This window comes from Melospiza georgiana, chromosome 23 (assembly GCF_028018845.1).
Source record: "Melospiza georgiana isolate bMelGeo1 chromosome 23, bMelGeo1.pri, whole genome shotgun sequence".
In the NCBI taxonomy this organism is placed as follows: Eukaryota; Metazoa; Chordata; class Aves; order Passeriformes; family Passerellidae; genus Melospiza; species Melospiza georgiana.
Genome location: NC_080452.1, coordinates 7,816,206 through 7,837,121, shown reverse-complemented (window position 1 = coordinate 7,837,121; position 20,916 = coordinate 7,816,206). Strand labels below are relative to the sequence as shown.

Here is a 20,916-nt window from a genome sequence, read left to right as displayed (position 1 = left end):
CTCCCCAAGCATCTCAGAAGGATGTGATGCCCTGACCTCAGCAGATTCCCTCTTTTCTGATGGTTCCATCCCTCCCTGCCGCTGTTTCCCGGCTCCTGGGCGGCTCAGGAAAAGCTGGATGAGAGCAGAAATTCATCCCTTCCCTCCACCCCACGGCCCCAAGGAGCCAATGCCACCACCCCGGCGCTGGAGATGACAGAAGAAAAAATCACATCCCACCCAAAGGAGCCGGAATTTTCCCATCCCTGGAATTTTCCCATCCCCGGAGCTCCTGGGTTGTGCATCCCAGCACGGAGAGGCTGCAGAGGAGGACAAACATCCACCCCAGGCTCATCCTCTCGCTCTGGAGCTACCAGAGGATGAGGATCTGGGCTGGGAGGGGTGGATGAAGGGCTGGGGGCTTAGGGGGAGGTGCTGGAAGGGTCACTCAGCAGCCACGGGATCCCCTTCCCAAATATCCCTGAGGCTGAGAGGGGATTTGGCAGCTCTGGGAATTTGGCAGCGCTGGAATTGGCAGCTCTGGGAATTTATCAGTGCTGGAATTGTCAGCTCTGGGGTTCCTCAGCACTGAAGTTGTCAGGTCTGGGGTTCACAAGTGCTGGAATTGTCAGCTCTGGGAATTTATTGGTGCTGGGATTGTCAGCTCTGGGCATTTATTGGTGCTGGAATTGTCAGCTCTGGGGTTCCTCAGCACTGAAATTGTCAGCTCTGGGGTTCACAAGTGCTGGAATTGCCAGCTCTGGGAATTTATTGGTGCTGGGAATTGTCAGCTCTGCGGTTCCTCAGCACCAGGAATTCCTCAGCTCTGCAGCTCCGAGGGCGAGGAGCTCCTGCCACCTCCATGGTGAGATCCTGATTCGCTCCAGGAGCAGCTTTCCCGCTCCCAGCCCCCTGAACTGGTCAAACTGGAGGCCAGCCCGTGTTCCCCTGGCACGGGGATCTGGAACTGGGAATGTCCCCCCAGCTGGGAGAGGGCCTTGTCCCTCCCTCCAGGCCAGCTGGCACAAGGGGGCACCTCCAGGGGCATCTCCACACCCAGGGCAGAGAAAAACCTCTGATTTTTCATGAAAACAGACCCTGGGATGGGAGCCACCGTCCTGCGTCACACAGACCCGCAGGAAGTGTCCCCTCTTTGGAGGGTAGCTGTGGCACAGCTCTGTCCCTGTCCCCAGGGGGACACCAGAGCTCCTGTCACCATCCCAGCTGCAGGAGGAGCTTTGCAGAGCCCTCGGTTTGGCCACAGGAGCTGGGGAGGGCGTTGCACCCTTATGGGGTGGCAGGGGCACAAATGAAGAGGTGGCACAGGGACATTTGTGGCCCAGTTCCCTAAATATAAATATCCGACCCCCCCGTCTCTGCAAGACCAGCCCTTCTCTCATCCTCCTGGTGCTTTAAATTGTTTAATATCGAACTCACGAAGAAAGGCAGGGCTGACACCGGCTAAAACCATCCTTAAACACCGATTATGGCCCCCGATTTAGGAACAACAAACAGTCCCAGAGGTCCCTCAGCCGCACCAGCAGCAAATCCCCGCGCTGAGCGCTGCTCCTGCCGTCGAACATCGCCCTAAAAGCGCCCGGAGGATCCGGCTGGGATTCACAGCCCCGCTCCAGGCTCGGCTCCCGGGAACCCCGCGGGGCTTTGGGAGCGGGAGCAGCGAGATTTGGAGAGGAGGTGGCAGAGCTGGAAGGGAGCTGATGTTCTCTCACTGCTTCCCGCATCCTCCAGGCCGGTTCTGCGGCCCCAGCCCGGCCCCCCGGCCCTCAGCGGGCGGTGGCGAAGCCGATGCGGTTGTGGCGCCGGTCGAATTTGGTGTAGTAGTGACCGATGAAGGTGGCGCCCAAAATCCAGAGGGGACCGGCCGGAGGGGGGATGTCCAGCCCGGAGAAAGCCACCACGCAGACGTCCTCACCGTACTGGGATTGCTGCAGCAAGGAGACCCGCGGGGTGATGGAGGGGACAGGGGGACAGTCCCAGTGTCACCCCACGGTGCTCCTTCCTTGGGGATCACGGAATATCCTAACGAGGATCGTCGGGGCCGGTTCCTTCCCCTGCACATCCAGCCCCAAAAATCCCCCAAAATCCCACCCTGTGCCTGGGGGTGACCTCCCTGCGGTGCTTTGGGTTTGGCAAAGCCCCCCAGAGGTGCTGGGATTGCTGCAGGGGTGATGGAGGGGACAGGGCGAGGGTTTTGGTGTCACCGTATCCCAGTTCCACACCCCCTGCTTGGTGCTCCTTGTTTGGGGATCATGGAATATCCTGGATGAGGATCATCAGGACCAGCTCCTTCACTGCACAGCCAGCCCCAAAAATCCCCCAAAATCCCACCCTGTGCCTGGGGTGACCTCCCTGCAGTGCTTTGGGTTTGGCAAAGCCACCCAGAGGTGCTGGGATTGCTGCAGGGGTGATGCAGGTGACAGGGGGACAGTCCCAGTGTCACCCCCTGCCCGGCCACAGTGCTCCTTGCTCGGGGGACCATGGAATTTTCTGAACACCGGGAAAACGTGGATTTGCCCACTGTGAACCCCTTCCCGCTGTTCCAGCATGAAAAACCTCTCCTGATATCCAAACCCCACCAAAACCCATCCCTGCCTGACCCCAAATCCCCCCTCAAACCACCCAAGGACGCAGGGACAGCTCACCCTGGCTCGGGTGGGCACCTCCACCCCACAGGAGGGTTTAGGAGCAGCGTTTTGGGGCTGGTTTTGGACACTCACCCGCAGCACGTAGGCCGGGCCGCTGAGGCCGTAGACCTTCCCTCCCAGGTGGAAGGAGATGTTGGGCAGCTGAGGCACCTGCTCGCAGTCCACCACGTACTGCAGGGGAGGGGACAGCGCTGGGACGGGGCCAGGCGGCCGTGGGGACACGGGGAGGGGGGTGGCTGTCACTCACCTCTCCTTCGGCCGCCTCGGTGGCCCCGATGGCTTTCATGAGCACGGACACGGGGCCGGCAGGGCCGGTGATGTAGGAGGCTCCGGTGTCCACGGCCACCGAGCAGCCTTCCCTGCAGAACAGGATCTCAGCTCCCACAGACACCCTGGAGAGGGAGGGGTGGCACTGAGTGTCCCCAGGGTGCTCCTGGGAATGTCACGTCCATCCCAAATGTCCCCTGCTGACACCAAGGGTGCTCCCAGGAGTGTCACATCCCACCCAAATGTCCCCTGGTGACACCAAGGATGTTCCTGGAAATGTCACTTCCATCCCAAATCTCCTGTGGTGACACCCAGGGTGCTCCCAGGAGTGTCACTTCCATTCCAAATGTCCCCTGGTGTCACCAAGAGTGCTCCCAGGAGTGTCATTTGATCCCAAGTGTCCCCTGGTGTCACCAAGGGTGCTCCCGGCAATGTCACATCCCACCCAAATGTCCCATGGTGACACCAAGGGTGCTCCCAGCAGTGACATGTCCATCCTGAGTGTTCCCTGGTGACACCAGGAATGTCACACGCATCCCAAATGTCCCCTGATGTCACCAAGGGTGCTCCCGGGAATGTCACGTCCATCCCAAACCTCCCATGGTGACACCCTGGGAGTGACAGATCCAACCCAAACATCCCTGGTGACACCCTTGGTGCTCCTGGGAATATCACGTCCATCCCAGATCTCCTGTGGTGACACCAGGGGTGCTCCCAGGAGTGTCACTTCCATTCCAAATGTCCCCTGGTGTCACCAAGAGTGCTCCCAGGAGTGTCATTTGATCCCAAGTGTCCCCTGGTGTCACCAAGGGTGCTCCTGTGAGTGTCACTTCCATCCCAAATCTCCTGTGGTGACACTAAGTGTGATCTCAGGAGTGTCCCTTCCATCCCAAATGTCCCCTGGTGTCACCAGGGGTGCTCCCAGCAGTGACATGTCCATCCTGAGTGTTCCCTGGTGACACCAGGAATGTCACACGCATCCCAAATGTCCCCTGGTGTCACCAAGGGTGCTCCTGGGAATATCACGTCCATCCCAGATCTCCTATGGTGACACCAGGGGTGCTCCCAGGAGTGTCACATCCAACCCAAGCATCCCTGGTGACACCCTTGGTGCTGCTGGGAGTGTCACACTCATCCCGAGTGTTCCCTGGTGCCACCAGGAGTGTCACATCCCACCCAAATGTCCCATGGTGGCACCAAGGGTGCTCCCAGGAGTGACATGTCCATCCTGAGTGTTCCCTGGTGACACCAGGAATGTCACACGCATCCCAAATGTCCCCTGGTGTCACCAAGGGTGCTCCTGGGAATGTCATGTCCATCCCAAATCTCCCATGGTGACACCCTGGGAGTGACAGCTCCAACCCAAACATCCCTGGTGACACCCTTGGTGCTCCTGGGAATATCACGTCCATCCCAGATCTCCTGTGGTGACACCAGGGGTGCTCCCAGGAGTGTCACTTCCATTCCAAATGTCCCCTGGTGTCACCAAGAGTGCTCCCAGGAGTGTCATTTGATCCCAAGTGTGCCCTGGTGTCACCAAGGGTATTCCTGGAAGTGTCACTTCCATCCCAAATCTCCTGTGGTGACACTAAGTGTGCTCTCAGGAGTGTCACATCCCACCCAAATGTCCCATGGTGACACCAAGGGTGCTCCCAGGAGTGTCACATCCAACCCAAGCATCCCTGGTGACACCCTCAGTGCTGCTGGGAGTGTCACACTCATCCCGAGTGTTCCCCGGTGCCACCAGGAGTGTCACATCCCCACCCCAGCCAGGCTCGTGCTGCTCCCAGCTTTTCCAAGGTGGGATCTGAGCTCCGTCATTTGCAGGGCTGATTTTTTGGGGGATTTTTGGGTTTTTTTGGTTTCTTTTTTTTTTTGATTAAACAAAGCGGGATTGTTCCAGCTCCTCCCGCAGGACTGACACGGGTTAAACTCTTCCAACTGCAGCTCCCGGTGGAATCTCAGCCCACGGTGCCACCCCCTCTGCATTCCCAGCTGCTCCTGGCTCCTTGCTGAGGAGAGCAGCCCACCCCCCTCCTCTCCAGAAAAACGGGGAGGGAAAACATCCCTGAAATCCCCGAAATCCCGCCCTGAACCTGCCAGTGCTGGGCTAATACCGAGTTCGATGATCCCAAAGGCCTTTCCCACCTCAGATGCCGGGAATTGGGGGTTCCCGGGCCGTGCCGGGCTCTCCCCGCCCTCACCCCTTCATGCGGATCTGCCAGAAGCCGCTCCTGCTGACGTTCAGGTAGTGGAAGTCGCCGGTGTAATAGGCTGGGTCGCTGCCTCCCAGGATGATTTCCCCGCCGGGCTTCAGGGAAGCGTTCCTGTGCCAAACACAGCGGGAGGGATTCCCTTTTTCCCGAAAATCTCATCCCAGCGTGGAGCAATTCCCCTTTTCCCAAAAATCCCAGCCCAGAGGGAGCGATTCCCCTTCCCCCCCAAAATCCCACCCAGGCAGGCAGGGATCGATTCCCCTTTCCCCAGAAATCTCATCCCAGCTGGAACAATTCCCCTTTTCCCAAAAATCCCACTTCTGGCAAGGAGTGATTCCCTTTTTCCCCAAAAATCCCAACCTGGAGAGAGCAATTCCCCTTTCCCTAAAAATCTCATCCCATCAGGAGCAATTCCCCTTTCTCCCAAAATCCCAGCCTGGAGACAGCGATTCCCCTTTCCCCAAAAAATCCCGGTTTTGGCAAGAAGTGATTCCCCTTTCCCCAAAAATCCTAGCTCTGTCACAGAGAAATTCCCCATTCCCCAAAAATTGCAGCCCAGAGCGAATGATTCCCCTTTTCCCAAAAATCCCACCCAGGCAGGAATTGATTCCCCTTTTCCCAAAAATCCCACCCGGGCAGGAATTGATTCCCCTTTCCCCAAAAACCCCACAGCCCCGAGGCTCTGCTGGCCCTGTCGGCAGCTGGGACAGTGAGGTGACACTGTCACCAGCTGGGTGTGGTGGCCCCTGAGGTTGGGCAGAACCCAGGCAGGACATCCTGGAGCTGGCAGAGGGACCAGGGGACACCGGGGGACACCGGGGGACACCGAGGGACAGGGGGGGCTGGCAGTGGGTGGCCTGGAGGGCGCTCATGCTTTGGGTCTTCTTACTTGGAAGCGCTGCAAAGAGAGGGATGCTCCATGAGGCACCAGGGAGCCCAGGGGATGCAGGTGACACCCAGAGACCCGGGGGATCCTCCATTCCATCCCTCCCCATCTCCTCCAGGATCCTCCAACTCCCTCCCATCCCATTTCTTCCAGAATCTTCCGTTCCTTCCCTTTTATCTCCTCCAGGATCCTCCATTCCTTCCCTTTTATCTCCTCCAGGATCCTCCATTCCTTCCCTCCCATCTCCTCCAGGATCCTCCATCTCCTTCCCACCCTCCCATTCCATCTCCCCCAGGAATCCTCCATTCCATCCCACCCCATCTCCTTCTGGATCCTCCCTTCCTTCCCACCCCATCTCCTCCAGGATCCTCCATTCCTTCCCACCCCATCTCCTCCAGGATCCTCCATCCCATCCCACCCCATCTCCTCCAGGATCCTCCATTCCTTCTCACCCTTCCAGTCCATCTCCTTCATGATCCTCAATCTACCTCCGTCCCCATTTTTTCCAGGATCCTCTATGCCATCCCATCCCCATCCCATCCCATCCCATCCCATCCCATCCCATCCCATCCCATCCCATCCCATCCCATCCCATCCCATCCCACCCCATCTCCTCCAGGATCCTCCATTCCTTCCCACCCCATCTCCTCCAGGATCCTCCATTCCATCCCTCCCCATCTCCTCCAGGTCCCTCCACCCCTTCCCTTCCTCCTACTCCATCCCCATCCCCATCCCTCCAACCCACCAACCCATCCTGTGACCCCCCAACCCCCTTTTGGGGGTGCCCCTCAGCCCCACCGGCTGTAGTAGACAGAGAACACGTCCTCCTGGAGGATCTGCTGTGCCAGGATGCGGTCGAAGACGGGCGTGATGCCATCGATGGCCTGGCTGGGGTAGCCCATGCCCAGCACGCCGTCGAACCTGGCGAAGATGAAGGGGAAGGCGGGCAGCGCCGTGGCCTCGGCGAACACCTGGATGATCGGGATGTCCGACACCTGCGGGAGGGCACGGGGGGGAATTTGTGGGGTGATGGGAGGGGTGATACCTCAAAAAACCCCGTGTGTGTCCTGGGTGAGCCAGCGGCTCTGGGTGTGTGGATTTTGGGGATTCTGGGATTTCCAGGTGTGTGCGTTTGGGGGATTCTGTGATTTCCAGGTGTGTGGGTTTTGGGGGTTCTGTGGGATCCAGTGTGTGGATTTTGGGGGTTTCTGTGATTTCCGGGTGTGCGGATTTTGGGGATTCTGTGATTTCCAGGTGTGTGGGTTTTGGGGATCCTGTGGGATCCAGTGTGTGGATTTTGGGGGATTCTGTGATTTCCAGGTGTGTGGATTTTGGGGATTCTGTGATTTCGAGGTGTGTGGATTTGGGGGATTCTGTGATTTCCGGGTGTGTGGATTTTGGGGATTCTGTGATTTCCAGGTGTGTGGATTTTGGGGATTCTGTGATTTCCAGTTGTGTGGATTTTGGGGGATTCTGGGATTTCCAGGTGTGTGGATTTTGGGGATTCTGTGATTTCCAGGTGTGTGGATTTTGGGGGATTCTGTGATTTCCGGGTGTGTGGGTTTTGGGGATTCTGTGATTTCCAGGTGTGTGGATTTTGGGGGATTCTGTGATTTCCAGGTGTGTGGATTTTGGGGGTTTTAGGTTTGTGGAATTCAGAGATTCTATGGGTTGTTCCAGATGTGTGAAGTTTGGGGATTCTGTGGATTCCAGGTGTGTGGAATTTGGGGGTTCTGTGGGTTCCAATGTATGGATTTGGGGGCTCTGTGGATCCCAGGTGTGTGGATTTGGGGGCTCTGTGGATCCCAGGTGTGTGGAATTTGGGGTTTCTATGGATCCCAGGTGTGTGGATTTGGGGGCTCAGTGGGTTTTGGGGATTCTACAGATTTTAGCTGTGTGGATTTTGGGGACTTTGTGGATCCCAGTTGTGTGAATTTTGGGGATTCTGTGGGCTCCAGGTGTGTGAATTTTGGGGATTCTGTGGATCCCAGCTGCGTGGATTTGGGGGTCCTGTGGATCCCAGGTGTGTGAATTTTGGGGGCTCTGTGGCTTCCAGGGCTCACCATGACGATGTCCTGGCTGAGGACGCCTTTGACGCTGCCGGTGCCGTAGCGGATGGCGAAGCCGGTGCCGTTGGCGATGTATGTGCGCGACTTGGACGAGTCGTAGCGGCTGTGGGACACTGGGGACAGGGAGAAGGGACATCCCAGAGGGGCACAGAGCACCTCTGTCCCCCCAAAACCCCCCGGGGGAGGTGGATAATGGTCCACCCCACCTCACTGCCAGGACACCAACAGAGACACCCCTCATGTTAAAATCCGTCAGAAACGAGACCCCACAACCCGCTCTGAGCAGCACTGGGGCTCACTGAGGTTTTGGGGGGACACTGAGGTTTTTGAGGAGGGTCAGTGAGATTTTGGGGGGTCACGTCACCCCCAGCCCCGGCAATGCCCCCCCTTACTCACCACAGGCGCTGTAGAGTGGGGAGCACTTGTAGGATGGCACCCACAGGTTGGCCGAGCCCGTGTCAAAAACCACCTTGAAGGTCTGCGCGGGGGTCCCGATGCTGATCTCGCCGAAATATTGGGTCTGGGGGGGCACAGGGAGCACCCCATGGCTCACACCGAGCCCAGCTGGGCTGCTGGGGGACATCACGGTGACATCGGGCAGGGCCACACTCACATCCAGGTAGTTGGTGAGCGGGGTGGGAGCTGTCCCGTTGCGGGGACCGTCCCCTGCTCCGCGCGTGGCCCGGCGCAGCTCCGGGAACACGTCCCGCACCTTCACGCCCATCTCCTGCAGCGTCTGGCGGATGGAGGGCATCCTCCGCAGGGCGATCCTGGGGGGCAGCATCGGGGGGATATCGGGGGCAGAGCTGGGGGGGCACCGGGGGATCGCCCTCAATCCCCCCGGCAGCTTCCAGCTCCAGCCCACATGGTGGCTCCACATGGCAGCAGCTCCCCACAGTTGCCACCACAGGTTGGGGACCCCCGGGTGGGTTGGGGACCCCCAGGTGGGTTGGGGACACCCCCTGTCCCCTCTCCCGGCCCCAAACTCGGTTATTTGGGATTCAGAGTGCTCCTAAATGGTTTAAGTTACGAAAGACCTTCACCCCCATCTCCCGCAGCCTCAGGGCGATCCTGGGGGGCAGCACAGAGCTGGGGGGAACCGGGGGATCCCCCCAATCCCCCCCGGCAGCTTCCAGCGGCATTCCCGGCCTCGGGAGCTCCAGCCTGGTGGCTCTAGATGGCAGCAGCTCCCCACTGCTCCCACCGCAAGGTGGGGACCCCCAGGTGCCTTGGGGACACGCGCAGACCCCGAGCCCGGCCCCAAACTCGGTCATTTGGGATTCAGAGCGCTCCTAAATTAAGTTAGGAAAGACCCCCGCGCTCGTGGAGTCCCACCGGTGCTCGAGGAAGAGGAGTGAGGAAGAGCAGAAGAGGAGGAGGAGGAGGAGGATGAGGATGAAGCACCCCTCACCCTCCTGAGCAGAGCCCGGCAATGAAAGCGGGGACAGCCCCGGGAGGGTCCCACCAGCTGCGGGTACCTCTGCAAAGCCTGCGCTGGCGAGGGGACAAAGGTGGCGCCCCAGGTGACCGCCAGGAGCAGCAGGCAGCGCCGCAGCCTCCTGCTGGGTGGCACCGCCATCGTGTCCCCGCTGTCCCCTCCCCGCCGCCGCCTCCGTCCCGTCCCTTTCCCGGAGGGGAGGAAGAAGCTTTTATAGCCCGGGATCCTCCATCCCTGAGGGATCCTCCTCCCCTGGCAGGGGCAGGGCTGGGAATGGCAGGGAGGGCACCGGGAATGGCATGGAGGGCACTGGGAATGGCATGGATGGCACTGGGCAAACTGGGAATGGCATGGATGGCACTGGGCAGACCAGGAATGGCATGGATGGCACTGGGCAGACCGGGAATGGCAGGGAGGGCACCGGGAATGGCATGGATGGCACTGGGCAGGCTGGGAATGGCATGGAGGGCACTGGGCAGACCGGGAATGGCATGGATGGCACTGGGCAGACCGGGAATGGCAGGGAGGGCACCGGGAATGGCATGGATGGCACTGGGCAGGCTGGGAATGGCATGGATGGCACTGGGCAAACTGGGAATGCCATGGAGGGCACTGGGCAGACCGGGAATGGCATGGATGGCACTGGGCAGACCGGGAATGCCATGGAGAGCACTGGGAATGGCATGGATCGAACTGGGCAAACTGGGAATGGCATGGATAATGCCCATCAGGCTGGGAATGGCATGGATGGCACTGGGCAGACCAGGAATGGCGTGGATGGCACTGGGAAAACTGAGAATGCCATGGATAATACCCATCAGTCTGGGAACGCCATGGATGGCACTGGGCAGGCTGAGAATGGCATGGATCAAACTGGGCAGACTGGGAATGCCATGGATGGCACTGGGTAGGGTGGGAATGCCATGGATGACACTGGGCAGGCTGGTAATGCCATGGATGGCACTGGGCAGACTGGGAATGGCCATGGATCAAACTGGGCAAACTGGGAATGGCATGGACAATGCCCATCTGACTGGGAATGGCATGGATCAAACTGGGCAAACTGGGAATGGCATGGACAATGCCCATCAGACTGGGGATGGCATGGACAGCACTGGGCAGGCTGGGAATGCCATGGAGAACACCGGGCGGGTGGCTGGGACAGTGCCCATGGAGGCTGGCAGGGCCAGGATGCCCCCTGTGCCCGGCAGGAACGTGCCAAGGGGAGCTGTGGGTGTTTCAGAGATGGATCCCACATCCCATGGGGTTCATTGCTCCCGAATTCCTCCACTCCCCAGCACTGCACCTGAAGGGCACAAATCCCTGTTGGTGCCACCTGGGAGAGCTGCTGGGGGTGCTGGGTGGTGGCACAGGTCTGGGTGACGTCCTGGCCAAGGAGATGTCCCCAAACTCCATTTGCAGGTGGGATTTTCCCCAAGGGAATGGGGATGGCAAAGGACACTCAGCCCTGTTGGCCATGGAGACACCGAGTGAGGACCCCCCAGCCCCCTCAGCCCTTTTGGGGGATGCTCTGGGGGACCCCCCAGGGCCCAGCTCTGTTAAACCAGACCTGGAGCTCAGAGCAGAGAACGGCCAAACCCACCCCAGCTGCTCCTTACGGGGTCAGATCCTGGTGTTTGAGATGGGAGACGCTGCTCAGGAGCTTCCAGCTGCACCCCTGGGCCCCCCCTCCAGGCTGCTGTGCCCCCCTGGCAGTGCCCAGCCCAGGGTGAGGGGTGCTGCATCATCCCTGCAGCTCCCAGGGTCTCCCAGCCTCGGGAATCTCGGTGGGAAATGACACCGAAGGCAATAAAAATGTTCGTGGGTGAACCCTGAGGACCCCAAATCCTCTGGGATCCCACAGATGTGGCTGCCCTGGATCAGAAGGGGCTGGAAATTCTGATCCCCATAATTTGGGACCCCTTTTCCTTTTGAAGCCCCAAATCCTCAGGGATCCCACAGATGTGGCCATGCCCAGAATACCCCAAAATCCTCAGGGATCCCACAGATGTGGCCATGTCCAGAATACCCCAAAATCCTCAGGGATCCCACAGATGTGGCCTTGCCCAGAATACCCCAAAATCCTCAGGGGTCCCACAGATGTGGCTGTTGTGGATCAGAAGGGGCTGGAAATTCAGATCCCCATAATTTGGGACCTGTTTTCCTTTTGAAGCCCCCAAATCCTCAGGGATCCCACAGATGTTGCTGCCCTGGATCAGAAGGGGGCCACATTCCCCCCCACCCCAGCCCAGCCCCACAATCACCTTCCTGTTTATGGGATTTACTCAGAGCCCTGCTGCCACCCCAATCCAAGGCGCACCCCACAAACTCCAAACAACATTCCCCCAAAATCTGGACATTTACTGCCTCATTCCCGGCGGGATTTTGGCAGCCAGGGCTCTGCTGACCCCGGCAGCCCCCAGGGCTCAGCCCCACGGGGCTCTGCCCCCATCCCTGACGTCTTTTCCCACGCAGGACCCGTGTCCCTGCGTCACTGCCCGGAGCCTCGTGGCCGGGCAGGTTGCGGGGAGGGAGCGGGGTCAGGAGCTGAGAGGGGCTGGCAGGGAGCCCACGGCTGTAAATCCCTGCCCGGGCATCCCACGGGCTCTGCCAAGCTCCGTTCCCCACAGGAAAAGCCTCGGGTGCAGCAGGGCTTCAAAGAAAATGGGGTCCCCGTTTGTGGGGATCTGAATTTCCAGCCCGTTCTGATGCGGGGCAGCCACATCTGTGGGATCCCTGCGGATTTGGGGCTTCAAAAGGAAAAGGGGTTCCCAATAATGGGGATCTGAATTTCCAGCCCCTTCTGATCCAGGGCAGCCACATCTGTGGGATCCCTGCGGATTTGGGGCTTCAAAATCCCTGAGGATTTGGGGCTTCAAAAGGAAAAGGAGTTCCCAATAATGGGGATCTGAATTTCCAACCCCTTCTGTTCCAGGGCAGCCACATCTGGGGGATCCCTGAGGATTTGGGGGTATTGCGGGCATGGCCACATCTGTGGGATCCCTGAGGATTTTGGGGTATTCTGGGCATGGCCACATCTATGGGAACCTTGAGAATTTGGGGTTTCAAAAAGAAAAAAGGGTCCCCATTGGTGAGGATCTGAATTTCCAGCCCCTTCTGATCCAGGGCAGCCACATCTGTGGGATCCCTGAGGATTTTGGGGTATTGTGGGCATGGCCACATCTGTGGGATCCCTGAGGATTTGGGGTATTCTGGGCATGGCCACATCTGTGGGATCCCTGAGGATTTTGGGGTATTCTGGGCATGGCCACATCTGTGGGATCCCTGCGGATTTGGGGCTTCAAAATCCCTGAGGATTTGGGGCTTCAAAAGGAAAAGGGGTTCCCAATAATGGGGATCTGAATTTCCAACCCCTTCTGATCCACAACAGCCACATCTGTGGGATCCCTGAGGATTTGGGGCTTCAAAATCCCTGAGGATTTGGGGCTTTGAAAGGAAAAGGGGTTCCCAATAGTGGGGATCTGAATTTCCAACCCCTTCTGATCCAGGCCAGCCACATCTGTGGGATCCCTGAGGATTTTGGGGTATTCTGGGCATGACCACATCTATGGGAACCTTGAGAATTTGGGGTTTCAAAAGGAAAACAGGTCCCCATTGGTGGGGATCAGAATTTCCAGCCCCTTCTGATCCAGGGCAGCCACATCTGTGGGATCCCTGAGGATTTTGGGGTATTCTGGGCATGGCCACATCTGTGGGATCCCTGAGGATTTTGGGGTATTCTGGGCATGGCTTTGTCCCTCTCCTGTGGGGGATCCAGGGTGGGATGAGCTGGGATGGGGGAACCAGAGGGGCACAACCCTTCCCTGCCACTGGGGTCACCCCAAAACCCCCTTGGATGGGAAACAGAGGAAAAACAGGAAAAATGAAGTCCCCAAATCCATCAGAGAGCCAAGGGCTGCTGCTCTGGGGTGGCCACTGGAGTGGCTGTCCCAGCTCCAGGGCTCTGGGACGTCCCCAGCATGGGACACTTTCCCCCCAAGGAATTTCCCAGTCCCCTCTGCTGTGGTGGAAAAGGCTTAAAAATCCTGGAAAAGTGATTTTGGGGGTGTCAGAAGGACAGGGACACGGAAAGGAAGGGGACAGGGACATCAGGCAGCTCTGGGACAGTGCTGAGCTCCCTCCCAGCCCTTCAGATCCACAGGGAAGATCCAGAATTCTTCCCATGCAGCCCCAAAACGTCCCTTAAGTGGAATTTTCAAGCACAGGAGGTTCCAGGGCTTCAGGGAAAGGCAGGAATCCCTCACTGGGTCCATGTGGGGAACCTTGCTCCAAAATCCTGGGGTTTTATCCAATTATGGATCCCACCAGGAGCAGCTCCTCTGGAAATAGCAGGGAATTTTCCAGTTATTTTCCTGCCTGTTTTTCAGGGAGAATGGAAGGAAAACATTTCCCAGAGAGGAACAATCGCCTTCCCCACGGATAAATCCCTTCTTCTCTCCTGCCAGGCTGTGTGGGTGCTTTCCTTAAAATAAAATCCAAATTTTTTTCAACTCTTTCCACTCCAAACAAAATCATTGGGAAGTTTGGCCAAACAGCTTTGATTTTCTGAGGGATTTTTTCTGCAGCAGCAGCACAGAAAAAAAGAGGTGAATTTCTGCTCTTTCCTCGTATTTTCCGCACTTTTCTAACCCAGGATTTTGCTGCTGGTGAAAGCACAGGAGGCTCGTGAGGATCCTCATCTGGGTGGCCAAAAAGCTCCAGGGTAAAAACAACTTTTGGGAAGGGCTTAGGGGAGGCTCTGGATGGCACCGGCACCGGGGGAATTCGGGGATTGACGTCAGGGCAAACCCGGAGCTGGTGCTTGAAACCAAAACCCTGCCAGAGAGAGGATTTACAGAGCGGGAGGGGGGAAAACATTCCTGGGAAAATCCTTCCGGAGAGGAGCTCTGGGGAGGGAGCTCCCAGCCCTTCCCAGCCTGGAAAAGCTGTGGGGGACGGGGACACCCCCAAAATGGGGTCAGGGTTTGGGGGACACAGGCACGGCGGGGATGGGTTTGTGGGTTGGAGAGACGGGGATGAGGATGAGGGTGGGGTGGGAGGAAGGGAAGGGAAGGGAAGGGAAGGGAAGGGAAGGGAAGGGAAGGGAAGGGAAGGGAAGGGAAGGGAAGGGAAGGGAAGGGAAGGGAAGGGAAGGGAAGGGAAGGGAAGGGAAGGGAAGGGAAGGGAAGGGAAGGGAAGGGAAGGGAAGGGAAGGGAAGGGAAGGGAAGGGAAGGGAAGGGAAGGGAAGGGAAGGGAAGGGAAGGGAAGGGAAGGGAAGGGAAGGGAAGGGAAGGGAAGGGAAGGGAAGGGAAGGGAAGGGAAGGGAAGGGAAGGGAAGGGAAGGGAAGGGAAGGGAAGGGAAGGGAAGGGAAGGGAAGGGAAGGGAAGGGAAGGGAAGGGAAGGGAAGGGAAGGGAAGGGAAGGGAAGGGAAGGGGTGGAGGATCCTGGAGGAGATGGGGAGGGATGGAAGGAAGGGAAGATCCTGGAGAAGCTGGACTGGGAGGGTGGGAAGGGATGGAGGATCCTGGACAGGCCGGGATGGGAAGGAATGGAGGATCCTGGAGGAGATGGTGTGGAAGGAATGGAGGATCCTGGAGGAGATGGGGAGGGATGGAATGGAGAATCCCAGATGAGATAGGGAGAGATGGAATGGAGGATCCTGGAGAAGATGGGGAAGGATGGAATGGAGAAAGTGTCTGGGTGGGGTTTGGAGGAACCTGGGGTAAGGGAAGGTGTCCCATGGCAGGGAATGGGATGGGATGGGATGGGATGAGATGGGATGAGATGGGATGGGATGGGATGGGATGGGCGTGAAGATCCCTAAAACCCCAAATCATTCCATGATTCTGGGATCCCTCAATGCCACCCAGGCACAGCCAGGTGACAACGGGCACAGCTGGGTGACAACGGGCACAGCCAGCTGACAACAGACACAGAGCCACCAGCTCCCATTGCGCTCCAGAGGAAGCAGGTTCAGCTCAAACCTGTTAATTAATTCCCGCTCGTTAAGGAGGAGCAGCTTTGATGAGATTGCTTTTGAGTTTAATTAAACTCCAGCTTCACCAGCGCTCCTGGAGCCTGCAGAGGCCGAGGATCCAACCTGCTCTCCTGGGGACAGGAACCTCAGCAGCCAGTGCTGGCCATAGGAATGTCCCCATGCCACCTCCAGCCATGGGGATGTCCCCCGTGCCATCTCCAGCTATGACCAGGGCAAGGTTCCTGTGCCACTTCCAGCCACGTGAAGGTCCTTGTGCCACCTCCAGGCACAGCCATGGGAATGTGTTTGTGTCACCTCCAGCCATGGGAATGTCCCTGTGCCACCTCCAGCCATGGGAATGTGTTTGTGTCACCTCCAGCCATGGGAATGTCCCTGTGCCACCTCCAGCCATGGGAATGTCCCTGTGCCATCCTCAACCATGGGAATGTCTCTGTGTCATCCTCAACCATGGGAATGTGTTTGTGTCACCTCCAGCCATGGGAATGTCCCTGTGCCATCCTCAGCCATGGGGATGTCCCTGTGCCACCTCCAGCCATGGGAATGTTCCTGTGCCACCTCCAGCCATGGGAATGTCCCTGTGCCATCCTCAGCCATGGGAATGTCCCCGTGCCATCCTCAACCATGGGAATGTTCCTGTGCCACCTCCAGCCATGGGGATGTCCCTGTGCCACCTCCAGCCATGGGAATGTTCCTGTGCCATCCTCAACAATGGGAATGTCCCTGTGCCACCTCCAGCCATGGGAATGTTCCTGTGCCACCTCCAGCCATGGGGATGTCCCTGTGTCACCTCCAGCCATGGGAATGTCCCTGTGCCATCTCCAGCCATGGGAATGTCCCTGTGCCATCCTCAACCATGAAAATGTTTTTGTGTCACCTCCAGCCATGGGGATGTCCCTGTGCCACCTCCAGCCATGGGAATGCCCCTGTGCCATCTCCAGCCATGGCCACGATGCCTCCTGGTGACATCAGGAGGTGCCAGTGCTGGGACAAGCCCTGAGCCAATGGAAAGGAGCCAAGTCCGAGCTCACATTCAGATATTTTTTTATTAAATTAAATCTTTCACAGAAAAGAATTAAATAACTGCAGGAATTCCAGATTCCAGCCTGGTATAGCCCTTGGAGCCTGGCTCAGGAGCCCCGTGGGACAGTGAGGGGACACTGTCCCTGCTGGGGGGTGGCTCTGGCCAGCACTGAGGGTCCTGGGGACAAAGGAGTCCCCAGCTCTTGGGCACAGCCAGACCTGGGGCTCTCCCACCCTGTCCCATCGCAGCCACTCAGCCCAGAACTGCTCAGGTCACACCATGGAGCCGCTGTCCCCCATCTTCTGCAGGAGCTGCAACAGGGACAGGGCAGGGTTAGCGGGAAAATCCACCCGGTCAGCTCTGGGGACACCGCGGTGACATTTCCTGTGCAATGCCATCCGTGGGGACGGATCCCAGCCGGAGACTGCCCACCATGAGGGGCACAGGGGGATGGATCCCAGCTGGGCATTGCCCACCCTGAGGGGTCCCCAGCCCCCTCTCACCTGGCTCAGCAGCGGGATGTTTGCCAGCGAGCCCAAAAACCCGAAAGCCACTGGGAAGAAGCTCCTGTGTGGACACAAAAGATTCTGCTGAGCTCTGGGGAGCATCCCCCAGCCCAGGCTCTATCCCGAGGATCCCATCCCAGGGATCTCATCCCAAGGATCTCATCCCGAGGATCCCATCCCAGGGACCTCATCATGAAGATCCCATTTTGATGATCCCATCCCCAGGATCCCATCCCAGGGATCCCATGCCCAGGATCCCATCCCAAGGGATCATCCCAGGGATCCCATCCCAAGGATCTCATCCTGAGGATCCCATCCCAGTGATCTCACCCCCAAGATCCCATCCCAAGGATCTCATCCCAGGGATCCCATGCTCAGGATGCCATGCCCAGGATCCCATCCCAGGGATCCCATCCCAGTGATCCCATCCCAGGGATTTCATCCCAAAGATCTCATCCTGAGGATCCCGTCATGAGGACCCCATCCCAGAGATTCCATCCCGAGGATCTCATTGTGAGGATCTAATCCCCACGATCCCATCCTGAGGGATCATCCCAGGGATCCCATGCCCAGGGATCCCATCCTGAGGATCCCATCATGAGGATCCCATCCCAGAGATCCCAACCCTAGGATCCCATCCCAGGATCCCATGCCCAGGATCCCAGAGATCCCATTCCAAGGATCCCATCCCAGGGATCCCATTTTGATGATCCCATGCCCAGGATCCCATTCCCAGGATCCCATGCCCAGGGATCCCATTTTGATGATCCCATGCCCAAGATCCCATCCCGAAGATCTCATCCCAGGGATCCCATGCCCAGGATCCCATGCCCAGGATCCCATGCCCAGGATCCTATCCCGCACCTGAAGAGGGAGATGAAGCCGTAGGCCTCCAGCAGCATGCCCAGGATCGGCCACCGCATGAGGACCACAATGAGCCCCCCGAAGAAGAAGCTGGTGCCCTTCAGCTTGGGCCGCTGGAAGAAGAAGGTGAAGGTCCTCCGGAAGCCGATGATGAAGACCAAGCCAGAGAGGAAGAGGAGCTGGGAGGAGGGAGGGGAGAGGGTCAGGGCCGCTCCTTGATCCCGCTGTGGGGACCCCCAGGCCGGCCCTACTCACGTTCCCAAAAGCCAGGAGCACCGAGTCGAAGTACAGGAGGATCCCAAAAAGGAGGAAGAAGAGGCCGAAGCCAACCAGGCCCACTCCAATCCCTGTGGAAAACGGGCGAGCAGAGGCAAAGGCTCCACACCTGGGATCCCGGCACATCCTGTCCTGCTCCTTCCCAAAAATACCCTTTGGGCTTTTCTCCCAAATCTCAGGACCAGCCTTGACACCCAGGCCAGGCCTGAAGGAGGCCGTTGGTGCTCCAGAAACCCCCAAGGGCATCGGATAAATCAGGAACCACAAAGGACAACTCCACGGGAAATCCCTGCCCAGCCTTTCCCTTTCCCCTTTCCCCTTTCCCCTTTCCCCTTTCCCCTTTCCCCTTTCCCTTTTCCGCTTTCCCCTTTCCCTTTTCCCTTTCCCCTTTCCCCTTTCCCTTTCCCTTTCCCTTTCCCTTTCCCTTTCCCTTTCCCTTTCCCTTTCCCTTTCCCTTTCCCCTTTCCCCTTTCCCCTTTCCCCTTTCCCCTTTCCCCTTTCCCTTTCCCCTTTCCCCTTTCCCTCCAGGAAAAGCTGGAGATGATCCCTGGACGATCCTGGAGAATCTCCCCAGCCCATCCCCTTTTCCACCTCACCCCTCCCTGCCCCAACCACCCCATCCAGGGGGGATCCCAGCCAGGACTGGGATGTGCCCAAGGTCCCCACGGAGCTCCCGGATCCCGAATTCCAGCCGGGACAGGAATTCCAGCCGGGACACGACCACCCCGTGCCTGCTTACGCTGGAAGTCGCTCAGGGCCACCATGTTGGCGGTGACGGGGCTGGGCGAGGCCGGGCGAGGGTGGCCCCGCTTGCAGGGTGACCCTTGGAAAAGCCCTTTAGTCCCCACGTCATCCTGGGAATCATTAACGGCCCGGGAACGCCCACGGTGCCACCTCCGGCGGGGGACACGGTGGCTCCAAGGGGACATGGTGGCTCCAGAAGGGACACGGTGGTTCCAGTGGTGGCTCCTGGGGAACACGGTGGCTCCAGGGGTCATGGTAGCTTCAGGGGGACATAGTGGCTTCAGGGGGGACACAGTGGCTACAGAGAGACATGGTAGCTCCAAGGGAGTGGCCACGGGTGGACATGGTGGCTCCAGGAGGACATGGTGGCTTGAGGGGGACAAGGTGGCTCCAGGGGTCATGGTGGCTCCAGTGGGGACAAGGTGGTTCGAGGGGGACATGGTGGCTCCAGAAGGGACACGGTGGCTCCAGGGGTCAGGGTGGCTCCAAGGGGACATGGTGACCCCATGGTGGATCCAGGGGGAAGAAGGTGGCTTCAGTGGTCATGGTGGCTCCAGTGGGGACAAGGTGGCTCCAAGGGGGATGCAGTGGCCCCAGGTGGACATGGTGATTCCAGACAGACACGGTGGCTCCAAGGGGACATGGCGGCTCCAGGGCTCAGGGTGGCTCCAAGGGGACATGGTGGCTCCAGGGGGGACAAGCTGGATCCAGGGAGACATGGTGGCTTCATGTCACAGTTTCGGAGACAGCACCTCCACAAGCACCAAACCCAACCCCAGTGGGAAAACAAATCCCAAAAAACAGCGAGAGGGAGGAGCAGCTGCCTCTGGAGCCCCAGCACCCCCTGCTTCTCCACCCCAACACTAAAACCCACACCCAAGCCCACCCCAGGGAAAAAAAGACACGAGAATGTCGTTGTTTCATAGATATTTTTATTTCTCTACCACTAGGAAAATATCCCAGAAAACCAAAGCCCTCCCATCCCACCCTCTCCGAATGCATAAATAGATTTATTTATTTCTTTATTTCCTCCCGATGCGAATCCTTTCCGGGCTAACAAGTCACTGCTTTATGAAGTGTTTATGAAAAATAATAACCAAAATAAAATTAATTGATTAAGGTTTGGTTTCCTTTTTTTTTTATTATTGTTTTTTTTTTAAATAAAATAAAATAAAATCGCGGCCGGGTCGTACTTTGGGGACAGCAGCTGGTGGCTTTGGGAAGGGTGGGGTGGGAGCTTTGGGTCCTGGAGATGGGAATTGCTGCCCCACAGCCACCTCAGGATGTCCCCAAGGTGTCCCCAGAATAAGGGGGGGGTCTGCCCCAGTGACCCGAGAGGGGACACAGGGAAATAAACTCATCCTCTCTTCAAACTTACAGTCTCTGTATATTTTATTTTAAATAAATTTGCTTTTAATAAAAGCAGAAAAAATAGATATATTTTTTAAATAGGTTTTTTTTCCTTTTTTTTTTTCTTCTTCTTTTTTTTTGGTTTTTTTTTTGTGTTTTGTTTTTTTTTGTATTTCCTTCCCCCTCTGATAAATTGGTAAAGAATCTTTTTTTTTCTTTTTTTTTTTTTTTTTTTTTTTTTTTGTTGGCGGGGCTGGCGCCAACAAATCCTGTGGAGAAGAGAGCGCTCGGCACGAGCTTTTTCCCGGGAAAAGAAGAGGAAAAACCAAATATAGATATATATTATAAATGTAGAATTTCCATCAAACATATATTAAGGCATGTAAATAGCAAAATAAAGGGCCAGCTTTATGAGCTAAAGGGGCTGAGGGAGGCTCAGATGGGAGTTTAGGGCTCCAGGGATCCTACAAGTATTGCTAAGTTGGGATTGGGATGCAGGGAGGGTCCTGGGGGTTTGGGACGGGGCCAGGAGGGGTGGATTGGGATTTGGGGTTGGAGATTTGGGATTTGAGATCCAGCTCCTGGCCCCTGCCATGCTCACATCCTTCCAGGGATTCTGCTTCTTTCCCACTCT

General features: G+C 57.6%; 2 protein-coding genes across 2 annotated transcripts; both read right to left on the bottom strand.

The window, feature by feature from the left end:
* Positions 1 to 688: 688 nt before the first annotated feature.
* Positions 689 to 10,302, bottom strand: REN (renin). Its single transcript, XM_058039752.1, has 10 exons — positions 9,562 to 10,302; positions 8,697 to 8,853; positions 8,480 to 8,603; positions 8,078 to 8,196; positions 6,813 to 7,009; positions 6,018 to 6,026; positions 5,117 to 5,239; positions 2,893 to 3,037; positions 2,718 to 2,816; positions 689 to 1,925 (listed from the first exon to the last, which is right to left on the bottom strand). Exons 1-10 carry the CDS (start codon positions 9,660 to 9,662, stop codon positions 1,764 to 1,766), a joined length of 1,236 nt encoding a protein of 411 aa, XP_057895735.1. The 5' UTR covers positions 9,663 to 10,302; the 3' UTR covers positions 689 to 1,763.
* A 6,512-nt stretch (positions 10,303 to 16,814) lies between these two features.
* GOLT1A (golgi transport 1A) lies at positions 16,815 to 18,952 on the bottom strand. Its single transcript, XM_058039911.1, has 5 exons — positions 18,928 to 18,952; positions 18,168 to 18,259; positions 17,913 to 18,091; positions 17,046 to 17,109; positions 16,815 to 16,853 (listed from the first exon to the last, which is right to left on the bottom strand). Exons 1-5 carry the CDS (start codon positions 18,950 to 18,952, stop codon positions 16,815 to 16,817), a joined length of 399 nt encoding a protein of 132 aa, XP_057895894.1.
* Positions 18,953 to 20,916: the final 1,964 nt, after the last annotated feature.

What these genes read in the sequence shown, in the direction of transcription:
- GOLT1A (XM_058039911.1), bottom strand. Translation starts at nt 18,952, where the DNA reads ATGGTGGCCCTGAGCGACTTCCAGC. An exon ending in GGCCCTGAGCGACTTCCAGC is followed by an intron (nt 18,260 to 18,927) that starts GTAAGCAGGCAC and finishes CGTTTTCCACAG; the next exon opens with GGATTGGAGTGGGCCTGGTT. An exon ending in TGCTCCTGGCTTTTGGGAAC is followed by an intron (nt 18,092 to 18,167) that starts GTGAGTAGGGCC and finishes CCCTCCTCCCAG; the next exon opens with CTCCTCTTCCTCTCTGGCTT.
- REN (XM_058039752.1), bottom strand. Translation starts at nt 9,662, where the DNA reads ATGGCGGTGCCACCCAGCAGGAGGCTGCGGCGCTGCCTGCTGCTCCTG. An exon ending in CCAGCGCAGGCTTTGCAGAG is followed by an intron (nt 8,854 to 9,561) that starts GTACCCGCAGCT and finishes GCTGCCCCCCAG; the next exon opens with GATCGCCCTGCGGAGGATGC. An exon ending in GCCCGGCCTACGTGCTGCGG is followed by an intron (nt 1,926 to 2,717) that starts GTGAGTGTCCAA and finishes TCCTTGCTGCAG; the next exon opens with CAATCCCAGTACGGTGAGGA.